Raw genomic sequence first — 16,784 nt, 5'->3', positions numbered from 1 at the left:
GGGCACCTCCGTCTCTGAAGTGTAGCAACAGTCCTGGGTTCCTTGGAAATGCTGCCCAGAGCCTGGGGTCAGCTGGGGAGTCTTGAGCTGACCCCGGCTCCACGTGGCATTTCAAAGCAGTAGCGCCACATGGAGCCCGGGGTCAGCAGGGCAGGCACTGCCGCTTCGAAATGCACAAGAGCCCTCACTGGGGACTCTTGTACATTTCAAAGCTGGCACACCGCGTGCAGTCTGGGGCCAGCGAAAAGTCCCACTGACTCTGGGCTCCACGTGGATGCCTGTCGACCAGTCGATGGAAATTCCATCGACTACTCAACTAGTAAATTAACTGGTATTTAACATCCTTACTAGCGTGTCAACTATCCAATAAGCATTTGCTTATCAATAGTCGACTAGTCTTTCACAACCCTATTATAAAGTAAACAATTAGCTACTAATATCCCTACTTCAGCTATTAACCCAGAAATTAACATCCACGTGCATAAATCCATTTTTACCTAAAATAATGAATTAAATAAGGTTAATAAAAGAAACCATCAACTAGCAGGGTGAAGAGGTTTCCAGAATGCCCAAGCAAAGTGCCTCTAGCTTTGCTAGATCCCCCAACAGCACTTCAAACATCTAACAGTAAATAGCAAAAGAAACACTTAACTAGTTTTACCATCAGGCAGATTAATCATCATACCAGGAGATTCTGAAGTACCGTGTTCCTTAGTGATACTCTCCAGATTTTCACTCCATTGAGAGAGTCTCTATTCAAATAAGCTTGTAGTGGAGTGCAGAAACATTGACTTACAGTGCAATACATGCTATTATTCTGGCACCTCAAAATTAGAGGATTTTGTACCTTGTCAAAAGTAGTGCAATAAACAATTCTTTCTCTAAGGGGAAAAACAACAAGTACATTCATTCTATTGACGTAAACAATGTAAGAAAACACTTCTCAAACACCTCAAAACATCAAGTACATCAATCCAGCTCCTCACTATGAGCCAACTCCCATTACACTCATGCTTTACTCAGTGTCTCACATAGCAAAATTTGGTCATAATCACTTTTAAAAAATAGATTTCACATTTTCAGTTACTATCAATTCCACTGTATATCTCTGCATCTTAGAAGCATAAGTGTGTTCTTTCCATAATATACACTACGATTTATTGGCACCCACTGCACAGATTAACTTAAATGAGATTTTGCATAGTTCACTCATCAGAGGGCTAACCAGAAATTAACTTACAGTAGGACTTAGATTTTTTCCGGTACACTGAAAAAAAAGGGGATACATTTCTTTAAACATCCTGTTAGGGGCAAATAAGTCAGTCACTTTTGCTTGAATGATGATAAAACTACATTATAGAATGATTATATTATGGATTCCAGTTAGGATCCTAGGGCAATTTTTATTAGAAGTGAAAGCATTCCTATAGAGTTCACAGAATGAAACCACTCTAGATGTAAGGGGAAATGCCAATAAATTAAATAAAATTTGAACTGTTTCAGAAAAGAAAAAAGCATCATTGGATGACTTTTATATTGTGGAGTAAAACTACTAAAAATTATAAAAGAAACAAGACACTTTACCAGATTTACAATACTAGATACTCGACTGTTCTCGTATACTTAGATATGTTATTAAAGAAAACTAGACTGAAATGTTTTGTTAGGTAAAAACTAAAAGTAGTGTTTTAGTTAGCAACACTGGCATCTTCTGTCCAGTGTAAAATAGACCTCACATGGATTTGTCAAAAGCTGTATGTGATTAATCAGTGTATTTAATATGGAATTTTTCAAACCAGTTTAAAGAGTAATATAAACTGCTTATATCGAAGGCCAAAGGGTGGTTGATTCCCCAATCTAGCAGTTTTACTTAACTGAAAATAAGACTAAAATGCACAAACGGTTATTGAGTGCTACAATTTGTTGCTCACTGTTACCAACTTTGAGTTTGACATTTCTAAATGCTGGTTTTTGAAGTGACAATATTAACAGAAATTGAATGAGACTACAGTAGTTTGAGTGACAAATTGCTACAAACATTTAACAGCTCCTTCTTAGCAAGTTACATCAAACACAGGCAAGGTCTGTTGTTTTAAAAGCCTCCTAAAAAAAAAGTACAACTTTGGCCTGAAAAAAACCCAGCTTGGGCTTCTGTAAATATTACTGACATGATTTCTCAAGGTGCATCATTTGTGAAATCCTCCAGGTCATTTTATGATAAAGGGTCATACCTTGAAGTGCATACCACTTCTGGACTACGGTAACACGGGCGTGTTATGAGGGAAAACTCACTTTAGTTTTCAGGACAGATCCTTTTAAGATGTGTGAGCACAAAACCCTTAAAGTACCTGATACAAAAGTTAAGATACGGGATGGGTTGTGACTAGGCATCAGCCACAAGGGAGCCTGGCTTCTGTCTGCGTAGCCTGACTCATGCAAGCACAGATGCAACGGGGAGAACACGACACGGCGAGCTCCGCTGCAGAGCGAGCGCTGTGCCCTGCACACCGAATAGGCCTGATCAATATTTCATCTGCGCAGCGTGTGCTCTGCCCCAGCCGCACGTCCGTGCCTCCTCGTGCAAGACACGGACCAGCCCGGCACGGAGGGGAAGGGAGGGGAGCGCCCTGCTAGCCCCAGGGCAGGATCGATGCACGCGGGGCAATCCCCGCCCCAGCATTAGCGCACAGCAGACCAGTGCAGCCAGCCCGCAACACGCCCGCAGCATCCCCGCCGAGCCACGCACGCTCCCTAGCGACTCCCGGCACCGAGGGGCCCGCCTCCCCCGGCCAGTACCTGTCCTCGGAGACGCTGATGACCCCGTCCTCCTTGGGCACGATCGCGGCCATGCTCACCACATCCTGGGAGCCCTCCACCTTGCTGAGCAGCACGGGCTTGCGGGTCAGCGCCTGGGGCTGGATCTCAGCGGCCATGGGCAGCGCCGGCTGCCTGCAGCGAGCGAGGGAGGGAGGGAGGGAGGCGGTGCCGGCCTGCAGCAAGAGCAGGGGGAGGGGCTCTGCGGCTCGCGCCCCGTGGAATCCCACAGAACCAGGAACCAAAACAGCAGCTGGCGCGGCAGCCCCGCCCCTGCAACGACACCAGCCCCGCCCCGCCGGGCCAATGTGCCAGCGGCACTTCCGAGAGCCCCGCCCCCTCCCTCCGCGCGGCAAGCCGGCAAGGCCGCTGCGCATGCTCACAAGTCGGGAACGGGGGAGGGGGGCTGGGAGAGCAAGCGGGTTGTCTTGGGCGCCTGCGCAGGACGGTCGAGGTGGCCGGCACCTCTGCGTGTCCCGACGGCTTTTTTTGCGGCTGCGCAGTGAGATGGGGCAGTAAAGGTGCCGCTATGCCCGCAGTCTGCCAGCCACGGCTCCCGGGCGGCGCGGGGCTGAACCATCCTGATGTGCGGGAGAGGGGAGCCCAGGGCATGTTCCACGGCCGCCGCGCCCCTTGTCTCCGCCTCTGGGGCTGGGTGGAGCCGCTGTTGCAGCGCCGCAGCAGCTGCCTTGGGCGTGGGGGTGTTGCCGCCCCCCCCTCCCTCCATTGGCGCGCCCCGCGCGGGGAGCAGGGAGCTCGGGGGTTCTTCTGACACCGCAACCACCAGCGTCACTCACACGAACTAGCTGTTTGTAACGCATAACCCATTAGCAGGAGCTTCAGGGGGCAGCCGGGTGAGTCTGTACAGAAAAAAGCAACCCACGACCTGGTAGCACTTTATAGAGGTTCTCACCGGACTCGTTCAAAATTGTCAGGCCCGTTCCTAATGCCTGGGGCTTGTTGGCAAGTTGGATCTCCCGTTAAAAGGCTAATTCCTCTGAAAATTGCACAAAAAAGAAAAGTGTTTCCCCAGTTAGGGTCTGAGCATCAAAGTAGGTCAGGAAGATAATAAGGCAAGAAGAGAGGATAAATAGGAGAGGAGAAAGCTGCAGAACCCAAATTCTGCCCATACACAGTTGCAAAAATATTGGTAACAATATGCAATAATGGCAAAAGAATGATAAAGTGTTACTGTTCTCCAACCACAAACAAAGAACTTTCTGAATAAATGATCTTGAAGATTATACACAGCAGCCTACTGAGTTTGGAAGCTGCTGAAGAGGCCTTTTAATTTTATACGGCGTCTCACATCAATTAGGATCAAAAGTTATCGCCCGTAACAACAGCTGGGGTTGTCTAATATTTCTCATAGTTTGTCAGGATTGGTTTCCCAATGCAGGAAAGCACTTATGCACATACTTTAAGAATGTACTTTAGCACTCTTTATGAATAGTGATGCATTCCTAAAGTGGGGCCTGGGTTGTCTGGTTTAAACTGGGCCTACATTTTACATGAGTAAAAGAAATCTTGAGACCTTTTACCTTTGGCATCGTTTTTCCTCAAAGCTGACAAACTGTAGCTTGTTGTAGCAACCAATAGGGAAACTAGATAGACATGTCCCTTTTCTTCAGAGAGGTGCCAAAGGTAAAAGATGTTACTCTTTTCTAGTGCTATTAGCTAATTTAACAGGTATGAGATGCTTGCTGAGATATTTTTTGTGCAAATCTGCAAGTGTTTGTAGAGTAATATGCACTTCTGTAAGGAACAGGGAGGACAAAGACTAGAGGGAGATATTTCCAGGGACTCTGTGTTTGTATTAATTTTTCCTTTCTTATTTTATGCTTGAAAGTGTAAGTTTGAAATAATGATTAGCAGATTTAAAAAAAAATTGGTTTGATAGCTCTCTAAACTGTCAGTCCATATTAAATGGACATTTATATTAAAATTATTTGTGTATTATTACTTTTCTGCATCACACAAACTTGTCTTAGCCACAGTTCTTTACTACCAAAGTGTTTTTCAGACTTAAGACACAACTGTGGCTGTAAATCTGTGTAACATATCAGAGCAGAACAGTCAATGGGCCATCCTGGTTGCACAAATCGCACCCATGCAGAGGTGGTCCACCTGACATTTGGGCAGTGCTGCACCAGTGCTGGCTGGTCCCCAGCAAGCTGCCAACTGTGCTGCCGGGCGTACTTTTCTGACATGGCTAGAGCTTCCACTTCTGAGCTGTCTAATTGCGCAAACCCAAAGGCCCTTGTCTTGCCTCTTCCCTGGGGCCACATCCTTGTGCAATCCCTTCACCAAGGCTCCACCCCAGATCACTCTATCCCTTCTCCCTCTGTCACACTCTCTCTTCCACCTTCACTCACTTTCAATAGGCTGGGACAGGGGTTAGGATGCAGGAGGACATGTGAGGTGCAGGAGAGGATTAGGGGGTCAGCACTTACGTCAGGCAGCTCCCAAAAGTGACTGGCACACTCCTCTCACAATGGTTGCTAGGTAGGGGCTTTCTGTGTGCTGTTGTCCACAGGCACCATTCACGCAACTTCAATTGACCACAATTCCCGGAAGCCTGCCTGAGTTCTGCTGTACTGCCAGGGGCCCCTTTAAATCATCTGGGCCGCTGGGCAGCTGTCCAGCCCCATTGCAGGGCCAGATGTAGGTTCATCCATAGTTACCACCAGACAGCAGTTTCCTTATGACTAGTGTGCCTCTATCTCATAAGCAGAAGGGTGGGGAGAAATATTGGATCTAAATCTGAGCACCACTGGTGGCATATTTGCTTAATATTTCATGTGCATATTCCTAAAAAGCATGTGCACTTGGAAAAAAATGTATGCCTCTCTTTGCAAGCACTGAAACTTCAGTATTCTTTTTGCATCTGATCTCCGAAAGCACAAATGGAGAGAAATGAAACTGTAGTTTTATCCAAGGGTTTTGTTGTTGTTAATGTAAATTATGAAATAGCAGGAAGCCCAGTTAGCATGATATTCTTGGAAGGAACAGAGAGAGAGTGGGAGAGAGAAAGATAGAGAAATAATTTCTTCATTGGTCCTTACTATTCAAAATCCCATGAAAAAATCGTCCATATAGTACAGATTGCCTCTGAAAAATTAATCCTTTTTATCACGTCAGTATAACTTGTGTTAATCAATGAGAGACAAGATGGGAGAGGTAATCAAAGGTTTTCTGATATACTGTCCTGATGTGTGTACTAGGAGATTGGCTCAACTACTTGTAACCATCTTGACCTTAAGGCCACCATTGATTCCCTGAGTTGTGCTGACATCATCAAATATGTGAATCCAGAAACAGTACTGTCATCAACAATCAAGTTAATTTCATTCCTACTAGAGTGAAAAGGAGTAAACAGAATTACATCAAAAAGGAAAGACCACGGAGGGACATTTCTGTTTACTAACTAATACAGCAAAATTTAAAATAAAACTAAGATCTTTGCTGACTAAAATATCCAATCAAAGATATTCCTCATCTGCAATCCTGTTTGGCAATCCAGAGTTATAGCAGAGAGAAATTCCCCACCTACTACTGCTATCATTTTGCTTACAAACTTGCTCTCTGGGTCCATCTTCTGGCTTCTTGAACAATAGAGTGGAGTGAGAATCTGGAGTTTTAAAAGTAGATGTCATCAGCAGGTAATCACAGACTAAGTCAGATGCGTCTACACTGCACCATAGTTCGAAATAAGATACAATTTGCGTATCTTATTTGATCTTATCTCAAAATAGCTTATTTCGTAATTTGTCGCTGTCTACAAAGCACCAGATTTTGAAATAACCCACTGTTCAAAAATGTTCCTTACTCCTTGTGGAATGAGGTTTACAGGGACATTGGAATAGTGAGCCAGTTATATTTCAAAGTAACGGACTTGCTGTGAAGATGTGGGCAGGGCCGACCCAAGCCATTTGTGCGCCCCGGGCCCTGGGAGTGTGGCGCCGCCCCCAGGAGTGCGATTCATGCGTGGCCCCACCCCTGGGCACCTGGCGCATGCGTGGCACCACCCCAGGCGCATGGGGTATGTGCGGTGCCGCCCCCGCCCAGCCCAGCAGCCCCACGTGGCACCCCCTACAATGGGGCGCCCCGAGCGGTAGCCCAGTCAGCCTGTAGCTTGGGCCGGCTCTGGATGCAGGATAGCTATTTTGGGATTCTCCAGTATCCCGAAATAGTGTTGCAGTGTAGACATAGCCTCAGTGTTTCTCAACCAGAGTCACATGTATCTCTCAGGGGTGCAAAGAGGTCTTCCAGGGGCTACATCAACTCATCAAGATATTTGCCTCATTTTACTTCAGGCTACATAAAAAGCACCAGTATAGTCTGTACAAACTAAAATTTCATACAGACAAAACAAGAAAATACGTATTTTTTCAGTAATAGTGTACTGTAACATCTTCTATCTTTATGTCTGATTTTGTAATCAAGTAGTTTCTAGTTAGGTAAAATGTACGCCAAGGGCCGCAACTTAAGTGTGGTTGCATATATGTGCAAGTATATACACAAATATATGCAAATAGCTTATTTCACACTGACGGGCATGAATACAAAGATTAAGGCAAGATTATACAACACGCAGGCCACATTTAAGTCAGTTCTGTTGATATCAATAAAATGCAATATTTATCCAATTTCCACCCATATGGCAGCACTTTTAATGAGCAATGACAGTCCAGGAATTTTACTACTAAAATGCTTATCAACAGAAGGCCATTCTATTGACTACTTTTTTGTTTTGGCCTCACAATTTTAACAAATTAATCAAAAACTACTTCTTATTAAAAATAAAATTGTATACCAGTGTCTTGGGTGTTTAGCTTGAAGCTTCAGATTGTGCATTTCTTGGAGGGATTTTACTGTAAAAAGAAAAGTTTCCAAGCCAGAGCACTCCAACCTGCGGCAGGCGGGAGCTGGGCAAAAAAGGCCGGACACGAGAGGCAAAAAAGGAAATGTGCCCGGGAGCCGCGTCCTGGGTCCGCATGTGGGAGTTGTTGCTCCATGCAGGACGGAGGCAGGGCTACCTGGCCGTGGTGCCGGACGCAAACATGGCCAGTGTGAGCAAGTCAGCACCTCTCAGACTCTGCCCACAAGGCTAAGCAGCTGGCACTTCCCACAATGCCCCAGCACTCCTGGCACCTCCTCCCTGAGGGCTACAAATACCCTGTATCCATCTGTTCCAGCCAGCCCGTTTGCTTGAGTCTGTCAGTGTTCACCCTGCCTGGGAGACGCTTCGTCATTGTGGAGTGTGTTCCCAGTGGAGGCCATGTTTAAAGGATCCCACCCATGAGTTGCATGTTAGGCCCCGCATAAGCCCAAACCACACCGCGGGCTGCAAACAAACGGGCCGCGTGTTAAGTAGCCCGGATGTAGGGTATGCAAGACAAATCAGATTCCCTAAAGGGATACAGTAGATTGGAAAGATTGAGAGCCACTGGCTGCAATGAAAGTTCAAGCGGACAGAAGACAATTAGAGAAATGGCATAAAAAGGTGAAAATGGAGTGGTCTAAGATGGAAGGAGCTGGATGGAGTCCCCAGTCCTTTTGTGATCATTTTAGTTAACTATAGCTGCAGACCTTCTACTTAAATTTGTGGAGGCATCCCTCTCCCACAGAAAATGGTCATTTAAAAAAGTGCTCAACAATGAAGGTTTCTATTAATTACAATAAATATTTAGCATCCTGAGACTAGTCTCTTAACAAATTAGGACTGTTTTATTACTGGTCAGTTTTTGGGTCACAAGCTCATCTGAAGAAGCGGTGTTGCCCATGAAAGCTCATTATACTATATATATTTTGTTAGTTTCTAAGGTACCACAGAGCTACTTGTTTTTAAAGTTACAGACTAACACAACTAACCCACTGAAATTTCTTAACAAGTGCACCTTTAAGCTGTTATGTAATCTGATCCCAGTCCCTCTCATTGTACAAGAAGGTGACTAGTGTGGCAGAGAAATTGTACTTTGCTTGAGTACTTAGTTGACATGAAGCTGGATTTCAATATTTTGTAGCCTCTCCAGCTCAATCACCCATATGTCAAACAACTCTCACTTTAGACCTGGCAAACTTGTCTTACAGGAAACTTATTCATAAAGAGTAACATGTAAGGCATCTACAGAAAAATTCTAACTTGTCAAGACAGAACCATTGTGAGATGTATATAAGGATAATATTTAAGGAATAATGTATTTATATTGAAAGCATACTTTATAAACTTAGAGTAGACATCAGTCTCCAGCAGGTAAGATCATAAGAACAGTCATTCTGGGTCAGACCAATTGCCCATCCAGCCCAATATCCTGTCTTTAACCAGAGCTTCAGGGGGAGTATTCAGTACAGGGCAAACAGTAGAACAGGGAGCAATCCATCTCTGTATTCCCCTCCTGTCTTCCGGCAGTCAGAGGTTTAGCGTAGCCTCAAGCCTAAAGATACATTCCTGATTATTCTGGATAACAGCAATTCATGGAGCTATCCTCCATGGACTTTTTTTTTTTTTTTTTTTTGGTAACCCAGTTACATTTTTGGCCAACGCAATATTTTATGGAATAAATTCCATAGGTTAATTTGTTTTGTGTGAAAAAATACTTCCTCTTGTTTGTATTAAGCCTATTGACTGTTAATTTAATTGGATGTCTCCTAGTTCTTGTATTGCAGTAACACTTGCAACACTTGTATTGTTAGTAACACTTCTGTGTTCATTTTTTCCTCACCACTTACGATTGTATCCTCTCTTATATTTCCCTTTAATTGCCTCTTTTCTAAATTGAACAGCTCTTACCTTTTGTCTCTCCTTATATGGAAGTAATTCCATAATCTTGATCATCTTTGCTGCACTTCTGTGAATTTTTTTCCAGTTCCACTATATCTCGCGTAACTCGGGGACTACCTGTACTCTCTCGTTCCTAGTTTAATATTTATTATGCCTTACATTTTTTGTTTGCTTTATTATAAATGCTTACAAGTGCTGTGTGGCTTACAGGAGAAGTAGTTTAAGGCATAGGCACCAATTCTGTGGAGACACCAGGGCTGGAATACCCAAGATAGGCGAACCAATGGGAGCAGGGAGGAAGGGGGCAATTGCCCAGGGGCCAGGGTGACTAAAATCCCCACCAGGCCCTGTTAAACCTGTGGGGCATGCTGCAGGAATGGATACATGAGTTGAGGTTGGAACCTCCATTTGAGGGAGGCTAGCCCCGCTCCTCTCTTTCCACCTGCACCGTTCCCCCTTGACTGGCACCATGAGACTCTCCCACCCTTGGCCAGAGCCATGACCTCTGAGTCCCCCCTTGCCCTAGCCAGAGGAAACTCCTGGGCTGCTTGCAGGGCCTCCTCCCTGCCTGGAAGAGCCCCAGGCCAACTGTAGCCACGCCTGCCTCCCTTCTGTGAATAGCCGGATTTCACAGAGACATGATTCAAAGGGATTTGGGAATTGGGGTGTGCCTATTGTTAACTTGCAAGGTAAAGGAAGGGCTGGCATAAGCCCAGAACTGTGTGTTTGAGTAGCGAAGGGCTAGCAGTGTCAGGGAGCTGACACCTAACTACCACAAAAAGACTTCCTTTTGCTGGAAGTAAAGGAGTAGCAAAGTGACTCAGTCCTGAGTGACCCAAGAACCATCAGACCATGCTAAACCAAAAGGAATTGTATACACAAAACCATAACAACACAAAAGGAAAAACACTTAGCATCAAGCAAAGCCACAAATGACCATTCAATACCCATCAATTTCAGAAGCCTCTTCTGATCTCTTCAATGTCCCCCAACTACTGCATTTTCACAAACTCAATATAAATCATACATTGTATGGTAGGAAACAAATCTCTGAATCAAACATCACCAACTGAGCAACTGCAAATGTGTGTGGTTGAAATGTCCTCCCATGCACCACACTTGTTTTCTTTAGAGGTGGTAGTCTTGATAAATTTACTGCAATTTTTTAAATAAAATGCTTTTCATTTAAGATGATATCAACACTAATATTTTAAAAATGAAAGTTAATGATTCTTCAAAAAACTAAAGCAAATCAGGGGGAAAAGAATATACCACTGTATATAAAACATGGGCAGGTAAGACCAAACCACTTCATAGTTTATGGAGCACTAACTTGTCTGAACTTGTTTTTAAAAACGGATTTCTAGAAAACAAATTTCATAAGAAAATGCACCCTCACATTCAGCCATTCTTTCCTCTATTTTGTGATTTTTGTTTTGTTTTGCTGGCTTTAGCATTCTAGTAGGGAATAATATTGCTTGATATGTAGCTTTCTAAAAATAAACCTTCACATGCTCTTAATGAGATGTAAGCCTCAGTTTTCACCCATATTCCACTATTTTTTATAAATTTGGAAAATACTAAACTTCTGTAATATATGTAGAAACTGATGCACAGCTGGAGTCTCCTGAGTTATGAATTATGAAAAAATATTTAAAAGGATACTTGTCTTCCATGTCAGCATACAGCACCTCATCTAAAACAAAGACATTAATGTTTAGCTACCATGCAAGTGTTGTTGTCTCTTAGACTGTGAGAACAAAAAAGAGAGATGCTGTGTCAGTGTGTAGGCTGCAAATGAGAAATCCTAGCTCACATATTTTGCTCCATAAGCAGTTCTTGCATGGAATGCAGTCTTATTCCTGTTTTCTCTGTCCTCACTGACATCTTCATATATTTTCTCAAATTTTGGGCCTCTAACCTTGTTTACTTTAGAAATTTTTGTTAGTAATTCCATTATATTTTTAGTGGGTCTCTCCACCAATTATTCTTCTCTGCTCTTTACTCTTGAACTTTTCCAGGCCTGCTATAAAGACATGACAAATGTTGATTTTTTCTTTACATCTTCCTTTTCTATTTGCTCCTGAAGATTAGGATATCATTAATAAGTGCATCAGTGTATCTTCTGTTTGGAAAGCAAAGCAGGGAAATGCATGCAAAATCTACTTGAAAAAATAAATTAATTTCCTGCACACACAGCACTGAGTATATGAAGGTTTTGAAGTGCTAGGCACCTGATCTAACTATAACAATTAAAAACAATATTCCTCCAAGGAGCATCAAAGGACCTTTACACAATGGCTTTTGTCTGCACATTAGATTTCTGTTCTTGAAAATTTTCATTTTTGCTATTACTCATATGGTCCACCAGTGGGAGCTCGTAGTTTGACATGGTCCTGGCAGCCACTGGAGTTTCAACTACCAAGTTATTTAGATTTGCTGTGAGCTGTGTTAAACAAGATTATGATTAAAATACTGGTCTTCATTAATGCTAACACTCCCACTGCTCCTAGCTCACTTGGGGACATGTCTACACTAGGAAATTATTTTGAAATAACTTATCCAACTCCTGAAATAACTATTTTGAAATAAGCATATTCCCCAAAGAAAGCAGGAGTACAGATTTCAAAAATAATCAGCCCATTATTTCAAAATAACAGTCTTGGTAGTGTGGATGCTCCACTAATTATTTTTTTTTTAAAAGTGGGTTATTTTGAAATAACTCCAAGTGTAGACCAGGGCTTGATGAGGTACATCAATGGTAAGAAAAAAGTCTAGTGCAGGCACAACTTACAATCAAAATTTTAGTATGGTTATTGCTAACACAATTGTATCGTAATTTCTGTTACCAGTGTCGACAGGGATTCCTGTCTGCAAATGTTAGCCAAACCACCCTGAAGATTAATGCAAGCGTACAGAAAGCTTTATACCACACAAATACAATTGCCTGTCTACCTGAATGTGTAAGAAAGATGGTAGATCCTCAGTAAGACTAATTTGATCATATAGGAATGTGGCAGGCAATCAATTCCAACTGCTTATGGTTCCTCAATCAGAGTATTGTCCTCTTTTCTGTGGGAAAGGATTCCTTCAAAGAAAGCATGGAAAGGAAGCTTGAGAGTAAAGAGTAAAAGATTTAATATGCATGGGAGGCTTAGGACTTTGTGACACAGATTTATTCTGGATGTCAGAATGATGCTGGATCATCCAATCAAGCTCTTCCACACTTTATTCCCTTGAAGTCTCCTTCTCTTTTAATGATGAGTCAGCATCCCAGTCCCTCAATCAAATGAATCTATAATCAAATGTGAAAGTATCCAAATACCTAGCTAATAGGTAGCAGTGTGACAGTGCCCAGTTAACACAGACTCTCTTAAGCAGCTTAGTCGCCTGCAGTTTAGGTTGTTTGGTGCCAAAACAGCCTCCCTTCTTCAGGCTTGATATAAACATAGGGGAAAGGCAGACATTTCCTATACATAGCCCTGAGTCATAACAGAGACAAAAGGATGCTTTAAAAGGTCCTTTTTGAGCCCAAGCACTGCTCTGAGGTCAAAGCAACTTCCTTGATTGGAAAAGTTTTCCACAGCTGCATGGAGTTAAGCGGTGCAGCAGACTTCAAAGCAGCAAGATGCTTTATGAGAGATTTCTAGCATCTCTCTTGGCTGAAAGGGTGCAGATGTAGGGGCAAGAACCCTTACCATGTAAAACCCCTCCTGGCCTACAAGATGGGAGCAGGAAATGAGTTTTCCATCCACCAATTCTCTCTTCTGTCAGTAGCCACAGAAGAGGGAGAGGGTATGTCTACACAGCAAAGCTATTTCGAAATAACAGCCCTTATTTTGAAATAACTTTCCTAGGGTATGTCTACACTACAGCGCTAATTCGAACTATCTTAGTTCGAATTAGTTAATTTGAACTAAGCTAATTTGAACTAACGCAGCTAGAACTAAAAACTAGTTCGAATTAGCGTTTTGCTAATTCGAACTAGCGCGTCCACATTAAGTGGACCCTGAAGCGGGGTTAAGGATGGCCGGAAGCAGTGCCGGCAGGGCATCAGAGGAGGACTTAGAGCGTGGAGATGCTTTCTCAGGCTAGCCGAGGGCTGTGCTTAAAGGGTCCCGACCCCCACCCCGGACAGACAGTTCTCAGGGGTGCCCCTCTTGAAAAGCAGTCCTGGCTTGGAGTGCCCTGAGTGCCCACACTAGGCACATCACAGCACTCGGCCATCAGACCGGCTGCACTCGCCGCAGGCTGCCATCTGGAGAGAGGGGGCAATTGGGGGGCTGCAGGAGAGCTTCCACCCCCAGAAGCCCGCAGAGCCAGCCCAGTCCTCCCCATCGGGGGCTCGTGCCCCATTCCTCCCTCATCTCCTTCCACTTACCCTTCCCTAGCCCCTCTTCTTGAAGTACAAAATAAAGATAACGTGTCTTCCAAAATGGAATCTGTCTTTATTGAACAAAACTGGGGGAGACTGGGAAAAGGAGATGGGAGAGGGGAAGAGAGAGGCTGGGAGAGGGGAGGGCAACTAAAATGATCAGGGGTTGGGAACAGGTCCCATATGAAGAGAGGCTAAAGAGACTGGGACTTTTAAGCTTAGAAAAGAGGAGACGGAGGGGGGACAGGATAGAGGTCTCTAAAAGCATGAGTGGGGTGGAGAGGGTGCATACAGAAACGTTCTTCATTAGTTCCCATAAAGAAGAACTAGAGGACACCAAAGGAAAGGAATGGGTAGCAGGCTTCAAACTAGTAACAGAAAGTTGTTCTTCACAAAGCAAAGAGTCAACCTGTGGTACTCCTTGCTGCAGGAGGCTGTGAAGGCTAAAACTAGAACAGAGTTTAAAGGGAAGTGAGATCAAGTAATGGAGGCTGGGTCCATGGAGTGGTGTCGCTGCCCAAGGTTTGTGGAAGGCTGGGGAGGGATGGCACAAGACAAATGGCTTGGTCACTGTCTTCGGTCCATCCCCTCCAGGGTCCCTAGGGTTGGCCGCTGTCGGCAGACAGGCTACTGGGCTAGATGGACCTTTGGTCTGACCCAGTACGGCCATTGTAAGCTCAGGGCTCAGGGTCGGGGGTCTCAGTGGACCCCCTTGATTCTCTTGCACACCTGCTCCTCGGAGGCCAGGCTGGCAGCTCTCCTGCCCTAGACAGCCACTTTCCTGTGCCTAGTGCGGAGATCGTGGACAAGGTCCACGATGTCCGCACTAGCCCAGGCGGGTGCCCGCCTCTTGCGGTCCCGGGCAAGCTCCCGGGAGCCGCCAGCCTGGTCCCGGGAAGAGGGGGAGGGCTGGGGGGCAACGCGGGTGGCTCGCTCGATCCGTGCCAGGTGCAGGGTCTGCTGGCTGGGTGCTGGCAGGCTTGCACCTGGCACGGGCACCGTAGCCAGCCCGTGCCCCTTTAAGGGGTCCGGGGCCGGGAGGGGGGCATAGAGTTTCCCTGGTGTTGGCCAGAGTGGCCACCAGGGAAACCTGAGGAGGGCTAGCCTCCCACTCGTTCGAATTAAGGGGCTACACACCCCTTAATTCTAACTAGCTAGTTCGAACTAGGCTTAATCCTTGTGGAATGAGGTTTACCTAGTTCGAACTAAGCGCTCCGTTAGTTCGAATTAAATTCGAACTAACGGAGCGCTAGTGTAGCACCTATGAAAGTTAGTTCGAACTAACTTTGTAGTGTAGACATACCCCTAGTGTCTACACAGCCAAACTGCTATTTCAAAATACATTTCGAATTTGGTATACCTCATTCTATGAGGAATAATGCCAAATTCGAAATGGCTATTTTGAAATAAGTGCTGTGTAGACAATTATTTCGAAATAGGGGGCCTCCAGCCTTCTCGAGGTGGCCACTCCAGCCTCAACCAAGAACACTTCTCTCCCTTCCCCCCATCCCCAGAGCCCGTAAAGAGGTAGACCAGTGGTCCCCAACCTTTAGAGGCTCCCGGGCACCCGGGGGGCGGGGCCACTCACGCGCCGGGCGCCTGGGGGGTGGGGCCGCGCGTTCTGGGGCACGCCAGGGGCGGGGATGCCCTTGCACCCGGCGCCGGCATGTGCCCCAGGACCGGGGCCAGGGCCGCCCTTGCACCTTGTGCCGTGGGCCCGGGGCTGGCGCCGCCGCTGCCCGAGCCACGTGCCTGAGGCTGGCACCAGCGCCGCGCGCCAGCATGTGCCCCGGGGCTAGGGCCGCCTGAGTGCTGCGCACCAGGCACCGGTGCGTGTCGCGCACCTGGGGCCGGCGCCTCCAGTGCGCCGCGCGCTGGGGGCGGGGCCGGCCCAGGTTGTCAGCGGGCGCGCACAAATGCCCCGGTGGGCACCATGGCGCCCGTGGGCACCGTGTTGGGACCACTGAGGTAGACTCTGGCCACAGTGCTTGTGCCAGCTCGAAACCTGCCAGCCCCTGACCAGTGGCCCCAAAACATGAGCTAGCAAGCCACTAGCAGCCAGCCCTCCACCACTCCCCAGGAGCAGTCTGCCAGCTCCCAGGAGCATGCCAGGGCCCAGAGAAGGCGGGCGCCTTCCTGGTCCAGGGTGGAGATCACAGTCCTTATTCAGGTTTGGGGGGGATGCCCCCAACGTCCTTGATCTCTGCACTAGATGGAGGAATGTGGCCATCTATGGCAGGATAGCTGCCAGCCTGGCCACCAAAGGCCACATGTGAACCCAGGAGCAGGTCTGCATGACAATCAAGTTGGTCCGGCTAGACCCTCAAGCCTAAGCCCTGATCTTCTCCTCCCCCTTCTTCCCTTTGTTTCCCCCTTCCAGCTCCTTCCTCCCAGGTTTTCCCCTCCCTTCTCCCATCCTCTCGTCTCCCCTCTCCCACCTCCTTTCCCCAGTCTCACCAGAGTTTCATTCCCCCCCAGTTTTGTTAAATAAAGAGAGTTTGTGTTCATGAAAATACATGTATTTTATTTGACATCAGGAAGGGAAGTTAGGGAGGGGTAAGCGGAAGGATGTGAGGGAGGAATGAGGCATAAGACCCCAGTGGGGCAGACCAGAGAGGCTCTTAGTGCTCCTCAGGGTGGAAGCTCTCCTGCAGGGCCTCCTGGATACTTACAGCCCCCTGATGGACCTCCCCGATGGCAGCCTGCAGAAAGTGCAGCCAGGCTCGCAGCAACGTGTGCAAGAGAAGCACTAGAGTGCCCAGGGGCGGCTCTGGCTCCATGTTGCCGAGTGCTATGGTGTCTCGAGTGAGG

General features: G+C 46.2%; 1 protein-coding gene across 2 annotated transcripts in view; it reads right to left on the bottom strand.

Moving 5' to 3' along the window:
• Nucleotides 1-3,243, bottom strand: part of WDFY2 (WD repeat and FYVE domain containing 2) — a 112,340-nt gene extending 109,097 nt beyond the window's left edge. Inside the window, exon 1 of one of the 2 annotated variants that reach the window (XM_075919094.1) lies at nt 2,797-3,243. In XM_075919094.1, the coding sequence (XP_075775209.1) occupies nt 2,797-3,191 (395 nt within the window). In that variant the 5' untranslated portion in view covers nt 3,192-3,243. The remainder of the gene's footprint in view (nt 1-2,796) is intronic. The other variant, XM_014574504.2, reaches the window with a different exon arrangement.
• Nucleotides 3,244-16,784: the final 13,541 nt, after the last annotated feature.

This window comes from Pelodiscus sinensis, chromosome 1 (assembly GCF_049634645.1).
Source record: "Pelodiscus sinensis isolate JC-2024 chromosome 1, ASM4963464v1, whole genome shotgun sequence".
NCBI lineage: Eukaryota > Metazoa > Chordata > Testudines > Trionychidae > Pelodiscus > Pelodiscus sinensis.
The sequence above is the reverse complement of the archived record's forward strand: the minus strand, read 5'-3'. Positions and strand labels throughout refer to the sequence as shown.